Here is a 13,509-nt window from a genome sequence, read left to right on the forward strand (position 1 = left end):
TTAAGAAAGACTAATATAATATCATCATAAATCCAGCAACAAAAACAAAAGTAAATGCATAGATAGAAATGAAAAAGAAAAACAGTCTTTTACATTTATTCAAAGAAAAGACATTAGATATCTCTAGTTGCGTTCCTCTAATAGAACATTGTTTTCCTGCAAGAAATTGCTCCGACAAGACAGGGCCTGCATAAAAGCAAAACTAAGGTAATTAAACATAGAATATATAGATTAAAACAATATTGAAATCTCTAGATCATACAAATTATAAAAAACCAATGTATGCAAATCCTGAGTTACAAACTTGAATTCCTCAGTTGTTTGTAAGTCAACCAAAAAAATCAATAAATAAACCAAACATGCACCTGAAATTCTGAAACTAAAGGCTCACACTAACATTAACAAGACAGTAAGATATATAGAAAGTAATTAGAAAATGAAAGATGACAGGAAAGCAAAAGACATTGGTTATAATGAAGCAAGATATGATTGTGATTTGTGAAAGCATGTGATTCATTAGAGTAGAGTAACACATTATTCACTAAAATCAAAAGATTTGAGTATAAATAACAAAACTTGTTTTGGAATAAACTTGCAATATAGGGAGTCGCATTCCCTCCAATTTGCAAGCAGAGCATTTCGGGATATTTCACTTAGCAATTAACTTCTTAATATCAAACTAATAGTGGTCAGATCTATCAAAATAAGTCTATAAGTAGATATTTCAGTAACTAAAATATAAAACAAAAATTCAATTCAACAGGAAAGAGCATTTATTGAGATGAAAATAAAAAAGGTTCAGAAAATGACCACCTTACCTTAAAGAAGTTGGGAAATCCGACCTAGTCAGAAGTCGAAGAGTCATCTTCACTACAGGTCTAGGATATATTGCATCCATCTGTCGGCTCTATGTCGCTAGTTATTTCAAATAGATGAGGAGATAAAATGTTATTTAGTAAGAAAGAGCCCATACTGAGATGAAAATTAAAAATATAAGTAGTTCCAGAAAATGACAACCTGACCGGTGTATTCTTCTAAGGAGGACTCTATCTGTATAGACAAATTCTTCTCCGCACTCCATCTTACATCCGTCTACCTCTGCGTGGCAAAACAGTGGGAGCCTTGTGAACGAAACATCTAACAACTCACATTCCCGAATTCTAAGTTTCTTCAACGACCTAAGGTGATGTTCAGGTAGTTTTGCACGGAGTTTGGGGCATTTCACAAGGGATAGCTCACGCAAGCAAGGGAATACTATAACATGCTCATTTTCTGCAACAGAGTCCCAGCGCTCCCATTCTTGAAAATCTTCAAAACAAAGAGTCTTCAGCGATTTAAAAGGACGTGAACAATCTTTTCCAAAAAGCTCAGAACCTATCCTTTTTATTCCTGTCATTCCTTTAATAGTGAGGTGTTCAAGCGAGCTCAACAATCCAAGCAAAGGCAATACTGTGCATTTTTCACATCTTTCCAATGTTAAGACCACTAAATTAGAATACATTGGATCTCCAACCCAAGATGAAAATCTAGCGCCACCGTAACCTCTGATTGTGAATTCTCTCAGATTTTGGTGAGGTTGTAGATTGGCCAGTACATTTTCTTCCACCAACTCATCTCGGGTGTCATTCAATTGAGAGCCCCACTCTAGTACCAGCACTTTTAGATCCTTCTTATCTTTTAATATGGAGTCCTTTGTATCTTGTGAACTAGTTGCATTCTGTAATCTTGAAACATAAAGCTCACCAAGAAATTTTAAGTCCTCCAAATCTTTTAAATCAGATCCTACACCTTTGCCCACAATAAAATTCAGTAATGTTCTAAGACATGTCAACTCTTTCATACCCAATGGCATTTCTCTGAGTAAATTGACACCGGTAATATCAAGATACCATAAATTGATCAATTTCCTCAAATTGGAAGGCAACTCTACCAGATGAGAGCAATCCCTTAATAGCAAAATTTGCAAGATGGGTAGTGAACATATTGAATCAGGTAACGTTCTGATCATAGTGCTGGAGAGGTTGACATATCTTAGATATCTCAAACCTTCAACTGAACTGGGTAACTTCGTAATACTATGCTTTGCCAAAGATAACGCCCTCAGTCTTTTGAACTTTGGTAGCAAATCAGAAAGGAGCGCATCAGTGATGTGATGACTGCCATCATTACATAGGAGTCCTGGCATAAATGTCCGTAAGTTGTCAACATCATAGAATGAGTCAAATTTATTTTTGTTGGCACATTCTGGTCGCTCATTGACCCCTGACACATCTTCTAATCTGAAATTTGTTTCTCCATGAATCCATCGGGCCATAGTTTTGACAAGGTCATGCGTTCTATATTTAGAAGCATGACTACTTGAATTTTCAAAAAGAGATCTTTCCAGTAGATTTTGGAAAATCTTACAGCCTCTATCTTCCAATTGCTCACATACCATTTGCTCGTCCTCTTGTGCTCCTCCAATTAGACCTTCTGCTATCCATAGAAGAACAAGTTCCTTTTCCTCGAATTCATAACCGTCAGGTAAAATTGCACAATATACAAAACATCTTTGTAACCATAAAGGAAGATGTTGGTAGCTTAACTTTAGTACGGGAAGAATCTCATTATCATCTGCTAAATCCCATAGTTTAGTGTTCAATACACATTCCCATTCATCATCTCGCTTACAGCTTATAAGGCCACCAAGAATACTCGCTGCCAAGGGTAAGCCTTTACACATAGGAATAACCTTTTCACGAATTAATTGTAAATCAATATACCACCGATCAAATGCATGCATTTAAAAGACGGACCAGCAAGCTTCATCTGATAATACCTCTAATGTATAAGGTTGAATACTGAGATTGACTGGAAACTCAATATCTACTTCGCCGGTTGTCACTATTATCTTGCTTCCCGGTGCTCCAGCCATAAAGGAAGACTTTAGAGTTCCCCACAAACCATAATTCTCTGTCGAAACATCATCTAAGACAAACAAGAATTTCCTCCCAAAAATTACTTCTTTCAGTTGAAGCAGCACTTCATCTAAATCCTTTAGATTGCAGGATTTAGAAGTGACTGACTCTAGAATGGCCTTGGAGATTTTGAAAACATTGGAATCTTTGTAGAGGGAAACCCAGGCTCTTGGTTTGAAGTCTTCCACTGCCTTATCGTCATACACAAGTCGAGTGAGTGTTGTTTTTCCAACTCCTGCTGTGCCAATGATGAGTATTACTCTAAAGTTGGCATGATCACTCACTTCATCCCTTAACACCATTTCTAGTATTTTATTTTTATCTTCATCTCGCCCATAAATAGTTTTGATCTGTGAAAACCGACCCTGCAATTCACGTCTACCAATCACTCTCAGTCCAAGTATATATCTCTCAGCATTAAGTTTTTCCAATCGGCTAGTTATATCAATTATTCTGGAACTTAGATTATCATCAAACAACGTAACAGCACCTGTGTTCGAACCTGTAAAACAAGCAGGGATGAGGCCCTTTAATGAACTTCTCTTGCCCGTGGTAGTCTGACTTTGAGCCATCGGTTTGAAGCGTGAAGCTTGTTTGGAAATCTCAACCAGTATCTCCTCCACATCATCAAACCAACTGTTTGACGTCATCCAGCCACCTTTTCGCATCCACGTTCCATAGTAGCCAGTCTTTCTCGATAACTTTCCTAAAAATCTGCAACACTGTAGTCCACTGATTTATCTTTAAAAATAGGCCCTTTTGCCCTGCAACTGCTGCAAGTTGCTTCAACTCTGGGGATGGCTCTTGCAGTGTGTTCACTAACCTAGTGAGAACCGCACTGAGTTCCGGATCCATGAATTTCCGGTAGAACTGTCAGAGAAAGAGGGGAATATGAGAAAAACAGAGTGAGAACCTATATATTCGTCTTTATGTATGCTTTAAAAATTTTAAAGCTACTGACACTCTGTCCTCAAATATATATACACATACAAAATTAATTTGTTTCCTTATTACGACATTTTTAAGGTTATTCTATGAAAAATATATGGTAAAATTTCAAAAAAATAATAATCTGAAAGTAGATAAATATGTTAATAATTATATCACACTCCACAAATTATGACGGGAAATAGTTGGTAAGAGATTAGAGGAATAGGCTAATATACATTTTTCCTCCCACAATCTTAAAAAAAAAAAAATTTCTTTCATAAGAGTTTAAATGAAATTAAGTGAAGATGGACACATATGAATGAATAAAATGATGTTAAGATGGATGGTGATAAACGTACATACATATATTCTATAATGCAGAGTCATGATATTATAAAAATTGGTGATTACCAGTAACACCTTGGACTTAGTGGAGCTTCACATGATTGTCGACTGCAGGCGCCGCTAGAGTATTGTGCTTACCTTAACACTGAGAAAACAAGAGTATAGTTTGAGATTGAGAGAGAGCTGGTAAGAGCGTGATGAGAGAATAAGAGAAATAATTGAGGGTTTGATAACAGAGGTGGAAATATCTGTACAAAAGATACCCTGTTGACTGACTCTTTTGAGGGCGGCTCAGAACCGATCTTTTTTTTTTTTTCTTTTTGGTTTAAAAGGAAAAGAAAAAGTAATTCATGGGGCCATGCAGCTGCCGGTCTTGGATTGGATAATGCTAATGTCCTGTAACACAAGGAATATCCATCCTCTGCTTCCTGTGATTTCTACAGAGTTTCAGTTCTGTTTTGTGCACAGGCTCACCTTTCTTGTGTTTTCACTCGTTAAAAGATTTTCCAATAAGATAGTATCGGAGCAATGCTTTTCAGGAATTTCTGAGAAATACCCGTTTGGTTGCTGAGAAAATCTGAAAAAGAATTTGAGAAAGTTGATGGAAGAGAAGAGAGTTCAATGACAGTTTCTCTGAAAGTTGAGTAAATATGTTAAATCTTCACTGTGATATTCCATCGAAAGGGCATCGAAAATAAAAAGAAACAGAGTCTTTAAGATTTATTCTGCAAAATAAAAAACACAAAGAACTTTAGACATCAATAGTGCTTTCCTCCAATTCAACATAGTATTCACGCAACTAATCACTCCAATAATCCTGCATTAAAAAAAAAAATAATAAAATAAAATCTAAGGTAATTAAAACAAGTCCCGATCCATGAATTAATTTCTCCTACAACTATATCCACACAAAAGAGAAGGATGAGACAGAGCAAAAGCCTGATTATCTTCGTGGATGATTCATTAAACATTTTCGTATATGCATCAAAATGTAAATATGAAGATGGTAGATCAACAAACAAAAGCGTAGAGAAATTTGTAATAAATCTACGTAATGAAAAACATTTTTGACCTACAATCTTAACCAAAAAAAAAAAAAGATTTCCACGGGTAGTTAAAATTCTGACGTTAATTTAGACCGTAAAAGGGCATTCTCGTCAGTCCGCATAAATGTTATTACAGGATATGTCAATATCACTTATACCCCTAAAATACAAATAGATGACAGTTACCTTCTCTAACTTGGAAATTAGACATTTAAACTTCTAACTTCGATTTCTATTAAAAATCAGTTACCTCTAAACAATAGTTATAATTTTATTTTTTTAATTAAAAATCAGTTTATTAAATAAAAGAAAAAATTTAGTTTTTTAAGCAAAAGAAAAAAAATGTATAAATTAATAAATAATTAGTTGTTAATAATTAAGAAAAAAATCAAATTTTAGAAAAATAGAAAAACTTTTTGCACCTCCCCACAACAACGGTCAATTTTTTTTTTTTTTAAATTTTTTTAATCCCTAAACTTATTATGTATTTCATATATTACAGGAGGTTTTAGATATTTGTTAGGAGATTTTTGTCATTGGATAAGAGGGTTTTTGAAATCCCAGAGGAGGGACTAGCCTTGGCCTGATCACCTCTCCCTAGGGCCCAGTCTGGTCCCTGGATTGGTCCTTGTAAGATCGATCCTCCCAAGGACTAGTTTTTGGGACCGGGCCCAAAATTCAAAAAAAAAAAAAAAAAAAAAAACTTCCAATAATGTGTAGTTAATGTGCCTACCTTTAACACCCAGAAAATAAGAGTTGGTAAGGGGTTAAAAGTAGGGGTGTTCCAAAAAATGCAAAAACCGAACCAAACCGCTAACCGAATCAGTAACCAAACCGAAAAACCGGTTAACCGAAAAAACAGTTCGGTTACGGTTCGAAAAATTCAAAAAACCAAATTTTCGGTTCGGTTACCGGGTCGGGAAAAATTAGAAACGGTTAACCGAAAACCGGTTTTCTAAACCGGTTTTTCAAATATATATATATATATATATTATATTAAATAAATAAATAATAACCTAAACTAAAATAAATCTCTAATTCACTCAATCTAAAATCCCAACCCAAAATTCTTTTCTTAGTTCCCAATGTATTGTCTATATTTATAATTTAATTTAGGACAAAATTAAAAAGAAAAAAAATTTATCAAAAAAAAGGGAAAATCGGTTCAAAACCGGTTAACCGCTTTTTTTAAAACGGTTAACCAGTTTTTCAGTTAACTGAAAAACTGATTTTCTCTAAAATCGGTTTGAAAATTTTCTCGAACTGAAAACCCAGTTTGGTTTAGAAAAGCGATTAACCGGTTCGGTTAACCACTTTTGAACACCCCTGATTGAAAGAATATGAGTAGTAACTGAGAATGCCCGAGAACCAAGGTAGTAAATTAAAGCACACAGGAATTACTGGGTGTTTTACATTACACCAATCAAGACCTTTGATGATAAGGTTGCCTTAAATTCCAAAGTAAAAAAGGAGGATGTAGGGTGAGCACTTTGTTAGATTTAAAGTCATAGATAAGGCAATAAAGCTATGAAATAAAAAGTAACCCAACCACTAAAATCAAACCATATGTAGATGTGCTAATTATTATCAATTAAAGAAAGACTAATAATTATAATAAAATATATATGGGTTGTCTTAATCCGCACTCCAAACGTCATCTAGGACAAGTAAGAATTTTCTGTCTCGTACAAGCTCTCTCAATTCAGCCTGGACAGGATCTAAATTTGTTAGATTGCAGGAGGAGCGAGTAATTGACTCGAAAATTGCTTTTGAGATTCTCAAAACATCAAAGTCGTTAGAAACATAAACCCATGCTTTTAGGTTGAAATCCTCCACCACTTCGTGATTGTACACCTCCTGAGCAAGTGTTGTTTTGCCAATTCCTCCCATGCCAACGATGACTATCACATGACACTTGTCATCAATTTGTTTATCCCTTGACACCATTTCAAGTATTTTGGCTTTATCATCATCTCTACCAAAAAAAGAAGATTTGGTTAGCGAAGTCGTATCAGTTGGTCTTTGATAAGAGCTTGAAAATACACATTTAGTTAGTGGTTTTTGGGGGATTAATTGTGGGAAATTATGCTTAATTTAGTAAAGTTGCTTAATATTTTCACAATTGCCTTTTATGGGATCGTGGATGTTTTTGAGTGTTTTTCAGGTCACTAGTGCTTAAATGTTATGCTCGGATGAAGAATCATGTTCAATTAAATATTCATGAAAAACATAATCTGTTTAATTTAATTATGACATTAACCCATCTAGTTTTGCAAAAACCATCCTCCCACAACATATATTAATAGATTGGTATCGAGGTTTAAATTAAAAAATAAAATTATAAAACGGCATAAAGATGCTGATAAACATTCATCAAAAATGTAAATATGAAAATAATGCATCAAATTAAAAGAAGTAAAGTAAGTAAACTTGCAGTATTCTGGTTACCTTAATACTGAGAAAGGAAGAGCAATGGAAATTGAGGGAGTTGGTAAGAGCGCCAAAGAATATGAGACGTAATTGAGAGTAGCTAGAGAGATTGAGAGGGTTGTAGGAGAAAAGTGATTACTTCCTGCGAGTAATCAAGGGTTTTGGGAGAGAAGCGTGTGGAGTGTTGGATCAGAGTTTTGAAGAAATAAAGAATGTAGGATACCCCATATATTTAACATTTTTTCCTATCATTTTAATTTGTAATAGTTATTTAATTATTATCTACTCATGAAAAATGCGATTTATTTAAGTTATTTATGAACATAAGTCCAGTTAAAAAGTTAAAATAAATATATTGATGGTGCATATGTTCTGCAATAATTATCCTCTCACAACAGAAGTGTAAAATGGGGCAAGATCCAGTTAACAGGTATCTATATCCATATATTATATATATCTAAGTTTATATTAATTGTATGAAGATTGAAGATGCTGATAAGCATACATCAAAATGTAAATATGAAAATAAAAATTCAAAAAACAGATTTAGAAAGAAGTAAATTTCCAGTATTGTGCTTACCTTAACACTAAGAAAGCAAAAGTAGAGTTTGAGAGGGAGTTGGTAAGAACCTAATGAGAGAATAATCGAAATAATTGAGAGTTTGATAAGAGAGGTGGAAATATCTGTGGACAAAATACTGTGATGACTTTTTTGAGCGCGGCCCAGAACCACTCATTTTTTTCTTTTTGGCTTAGAAGGAAAAGAAAAAGTGATTGGTTTAGTGGAGAAGAAGAAAGGAATTCATTCTTTTAACTGTGGATGCTTTAGAAAAGATGGATAATAAAGCACAAGAAGCCTGAAACAACAAGGACAAGCAAATTAAATTTAAGCTCCATATGTTATGCATATTACTGAGCTCTAATCCCTTCATGCTAGTTAGCTAGTTGGAGCTTAATTAAGAGTAATATGGTAATTAATCTTTAGATAATTAAAGAACTTTAAAATAGAAGTTATGCAAATGCCGAATCTGGAACTCAATCGCTTGGTTACTGCAAGAAACTGTAACTAGGACCAAATATATTCATCAAGATCAAAGTTTAACATGAAATTTCCAGCACAGGGTCCTTTGTTTTTCCTCAAAAATTTTCTGATATGATATATGTCCATCATAATTTGCAGAAAAAAAAATTATAGCTGCAAATGTATAGTAATAAAGATTCCCAAACCAGAAATAAAACCAAGCTAAAGTTCATAGAAATAGTTGTTTTGGTGAGAAGAGTTTATTCTATTATGTCTGAAATAGTAAACATATTTATTGTTCAATAGGAATGATGACCCTACTAACTTGGTGATGTCGACAAAAAAACCTTCTAACAAGGAGACCCAACTAGGAAGCCCTACCCTGTCTGTGGGCTTAAGTCAAATATAATAATACAATTAACATCCCCTCAAACTTAAGGTAGTAGAGTAACAATCTAGGATGCAGTTCTGTACCCTGCTGATGCTAGGATGACCTTCCGTCAATTTACGCCCTAAAGCATCGGTAGGAACCAATCCAGTATGCCCTCGACATCAAATGGGGGGAGAGTATTTGTGATAAAATAAAGAATTTAATATTTCAGATAATAATATATTAATTGCTTTAAAGAAAATTAGGTATCTAGGAATCAAATCTTTTGGACTTTGCTCCAACGCCAAATGTGGGAAACACATTTAAATAAAATTAATTCAGACACTCTGATATTGGATTCCATAGAACTAAGCTTCATCATATGCCTGCAACAGATATTTTAGGTGTATGATTTGATTTTTGTTGTATCAATAGAGTTAAACTCATCTCTTACTGCACATTACTGACTGTCACTAAACCTCCTTCCAACGGAGGATGAACAAACTTGATAGAGAAACAAGTTAAAGTAGCATATTATATATACTGTGAAACCCCGTTTTTAATCCTAATACATATTACATATTTTGTGTGATTTTATTTTTATGGAAGGGGATTTCTGTTAGTTTTTAAAAGCTTTATTGGGAATGAAATTGCAAGAAAAGGAAGCTGCTGGGTTTGCATGTTACAAGGGGCAAAATCTGGAGGTTTATTTGAAAGAAAAGCTGATGTGGTAGGGGTTTAGCGGGATTACCTGTAATCTAGGGGTAGAAGCATAAATTTAGAAAGACTAAAAATATAAAAAAATGAAGAAGAAGAAGACNTCACCCCTATTACAAACTCTTTTTCATTAATATAGCTTCTTCCAGTTTTTTCAATTAAGAGTATTGCTTGTGATTGAGTGGTTGCTTTTACTTTTATTATTTACTATCAACGTGAATCTGGAAGGTTGGTGTTCATCACAATCTTTTTCGAAAAGCTCAGAACCTTCCCTTTTTATTCCTGTCATTCCTTTAATGGTGTGGTGCTTGAGGACAAGCATCCAAGGGAAGGCAATACTGTGCATTTATCACATCTTTCCAATGTTAACACCACTATGTTTGAATAATTTGGATCTCCAACAGAAGATGGAAATCTTGTGCCAGCATAGCCTTTGATTACAAGTTCTTTAGGATTTTGGTAAGGTTGGAGTGTGTCCATTACCTTTTCTTCAACTAACTCATCTCGTGTGTCATCCGATTGAGAGCCCCACTCCAACACCAGAACTTTTAGACCCTCCTTATCAACCAATATGGAGTCCTTTGTATCTTGTGAACCAATTACGTTATGTAATCCTGAAATGTAAAGTTCACGAAGATATTTTAAATTCTCCAAATCTTTCAAATCAAGTCCCAAACCTTTGCCAACAATAAAATTGAGTAATGTTTTAAGACATTCCAACTCTTTCATTCCTAGTGGCATCTCTCTTATCAGATTGACACCTGTAATATCAAAATGCCTTAGATTGATCAAATTCTTCAAATTGGGAGGCAACTCCACCAAATTAGAGCAATCTCTTAATAGTAAAATTTGCCAGATGAGTATTGAACATATTGAATCAGGTAACCTTCTGATCAAAGTGTTGGAAAGGTTGACATATCTTAGATGTCTCAAACCTTCAACAGAAATGGGTAACTCCGTAATATTTTTCTTTTCCAAAGATAATGCTCTCAATCTCTTAAACTTTGGTAGCAAATCTGAAAGAAGTGGATCAGTAACGTAATGGGTATCATCACTACGTATGAGTCCTAGCAGGAATGTCGTTAAGTGCTCAACATCACAACTAGCTAAAGTACCAGAATGACGAGGCCTTTTGAATCTTCTTGGTTGCTCATTGACCCCCAACACATCATACAATCTAAAATTAGTTTCTCCAGAAATCCATCGGGCCCTACTTTTGACGAGGTCATACATTCTAAATTTGGAAGCATGACTATCTGAGTGATGAAACAGAGACCTTTTCAATAGTTGTTGGAAAACCTCACTGCCTATATCTTCCAGTTGCTCACCCTCTTGTGCTCCTCCAATAAGACCCTCTGCAATCCATAGAAGAACAAGTTCCTTTTCCTTAAATTCATAATCGTCAGGTAAAATTGCACTATAAACAAAACATCTTTGTAACCATAAAGGAAGATGTTGGTAGCTTAACTTTAGCACAGGAAGAATCTCATTATCATCTACTGAATCCCATATTTTAGCATTCAATACATATTTCCATTCATCATGGCGCTTAAATCTTATAAGGCCACCAAGAATACACGCTCCCAAGGATAAGCCTTTACACATATCAATAACTTTTTCATGAATTAATTGTAAATCCCCATAATCCAAACCAACTGCATGCATTTGAAAGACGGACCAGCAAGCTTCATCTGTAGAACTGTCAAGAGAAAGAGAGGAATGTGAGAAAGACAGAGTGAAAGCCTATATATTGATCTTCATGTATGCTTTTAAAATTTCAAAGCTTCCGATACAAAATTAATTTGTTTCCTTGTTACGACATTTGTAAGTGTTAAGATTCTAGGATTTATAGAATTATCACAAATGGCTTAATAATGGAATCAAAATGACAAATCAGATTTGAAAATTAGAATACTCTAACCCAAATCACTCTAAGCATATAAATTGAAATGAAAGAGCAAAAGGTACAGGAGACAACAAATTTATAGTGCTTCGGCTTTGCAATCTACATCCAATCTCGAAGACTCAAAATAGAATATCATTAATCACAATGCTAAGATGTACTGAGAATTTCAACACAGAGAAGAAAACAAAGAAAGAACACACCCGAATAGATCCATGATTAACTGCATGTCACACAAAAGGACAAGGATGAAATTGAGCCAGAGCTTGATTATATTCATGGTCATGGACGCTTTAATAATATTCAAAACTTCTAGCCTCTTTCTGCTTAAATCATCAAAGATGTCATGACCCACTTAAATGAGTTGAACTAATGTATTAGTGACTTACTACAAGTTTGAAGTGAAAGATTTAAATATCATGTCATACTATATCAAATAAGATTTAAATTAGAAACAACACATAGTTGAAGAGATCACAATGTAATAACTGGATCTAGATCACACATTCTCTTCTCGGGGGCAATGAAGAAATCCGACAGGTGTGTATAAAATATTCAGTAAACATTCATTTACGTGAAGATTAAGTATGTAGTATACTAAGAAATTAATAACAAAATGACAACCTTACCTTATTCAATTGAGATAAAAGAGTTTCAGAAAATGAAGACCTTACCTTAATATTCAATTACGGATATCTGAAATATTTGTAACAGAGTTAAGTACCGCACAACACCTTGCCTCATCTATTTATGCTTCGCAAAACCATGGAAGTCTTGTGAACAAAACCTCTAACACCCCACATTCTTGAATTCTAAGTTTAAACAAATGATAGTCAATTTCGGGTAATTTTCCACAAGGTTTGGGGCATTTCACAAGGGATAACTGATGCAATCAAGGGAATATTTCAACATGCTCATTTTCTTCAACAGAATCCCAATTCGCCCATTCTTGCAAATCCTCAAAACAAAGAGTCTTCACTGATTTAAAAAGAGTTAAGCAATCTTTTCTGAAAATCTTAGGACCTATACTTCTACTCCTCTTCATTCCTTTGTTGGTGAAGTGTGCAAGTGAGCCCGACCATCCAAGTGAAGGCAATACTGTGCATTTTTCACATCTTTCCAATGTTGACACTACTATGTTTGAATATGTTGGATCTCCAACCCTCAATTAAAATCTTGTGCCGGCGTAGCCTTTGATTGTGAGTTCTTTCAGATTTTGGTTAGGTTGGAAAGTGTCCAGTACATTTTCTTCCACTAACTCATCTCGAGTGTCATCCAACTGAGAGTCTCACTCTAGTACCAGCACTTTTAGGCCCTTCTTATCAATTACTATGGAGTCCTTTGTATCATGTGAACCAGTTACATTGTGTAATCTTGAAATGTAAAGCTCACGAAGAAACTTTAAGTTTTCTCAAATCAGAGCCTACACCTTCGCCTACAATAAAATTGAGTAATGTTCTACAACATTCCAATTCTTTCATTCCCGTTGGTATTTCTCTGAGTAAATTGACACCGGTAATATCAAGATGCCATAAATTGATCTTATCTATTACAGCACCATACTTTCAAGTCTCTATTAAACCTTTGCCAAACAGAGGATAAACACACTTTATGCTATAAAGTTTATAGAGAAATAATTGCTGGGCAGTTGGAGATGGACAAATTTTCGAGTTTGGACTCATTACTCGCTGAAGAAGACGACCCCTTTCTGCCATCGAACAGAGATAGCAGATTCTTACAATTTAATACTGAGAATCTTCTTAGTGAAGAGGGCAACTGGTCTCTGACAA

The 13,509-nt window shown here is 34.6% G+C and overlaps 3 protein-coding genes across 7 annotated transcripts in view; all 3 read right to left on the reverse strand.

Moving 5' to 3' along the window:
• LOC116141462 (putative disease resistance RPP13-like protein 1) lies at window positions 1-2,805 on the reverse strand. 3 transcript variants are annotated; one of them, XM_031426967.1, is made up of 3 exons: window positions 1,023-2,805; window positions 819-915; window positions 1-186 (listed from the first exon to the last, which is right to left on the reverse strand). In XM_031426967.1, exons 1-2 carry the CDS (start codon window positions 2,780-2,782, stop codon window positions 879-881), a joined length of 1,797 nt encoding a protein of 598 aa, XP_031282827.1. In that variant the 5' UTR covers window positions 2,783-2,805; the 3' UTR covers window positions 1-186; window positions 819-878. The 3 variants fall into 3 exon arrangements, with proteins under 3 accessions (XP_031282827.1, XP_031282828.1, XP_031282826.1); XM_031426968.1 differs by having other exon boundaries at window positions 1,018-2,805; XM_031426966.1 differs by having other exon boundaries at window positions 819-2,805.
• The window catches only part of LOC116141465 (putative disease resistance RPP13-like protein 1), a 27,336-nt gene continuing 16,595 nt past the window's right edge, over window positions 2,769-13,509 (reverse strand). Inside the window, exons 1-2 of one of the 3 annotated variants that reach the window (XM_031426970.1) lie at window positions 4,299-4,455; window positions 2,769-3,827 (exon numbers count right to left, since the gene is read on the reverse strand). In XM_031426970.1, the coding sequence (XP_031282830.1) occupies window positions 2,783-3,625 (843 nt within the window). In that variant the 5' untranslated portion in view covers window positions 3,626-3,827; window positions 4,299-4,455 and the 3' untranslated portion in view covers window positions 2,769-2,782. Of the gene's footprint in view, window positions 3,828-4,298; window positions 4,456-13,509 lie in introns of those variants that run through there. The other 2 variants (XM_031426971.1, XM_031426972.1) reach the window with 2 other exon arrangements.
• Window positions 10,102-11,481, reverse strand: LOC116141478 (putative disease resistance RPP13-like protein 1). Its single transcript, XM_031426985.1, has one exon. The coding sequence runs from the start codon at window positions 11,479-11,481 to the stop codon at window positions 10,102-10,104; it is 1,380 nt and encodes a 459-aa protein (XP_031282845.1).

Source organism: Pistacia vera, unplaced genomic scaffold, assembly GCF_008641045.1.
Source record: "Pistacia vera cultivar Batoury unplaced genomic scaffold, PisVer_v2 Contig4, whole genome shotgun sequence".
Lineage (NCBI taxonomy): Eukaryota > Viridiplantae > Streptophyta > Magnoliopsida > Sapindales > Anacardiaceae > Pistacia > Pistacia vera.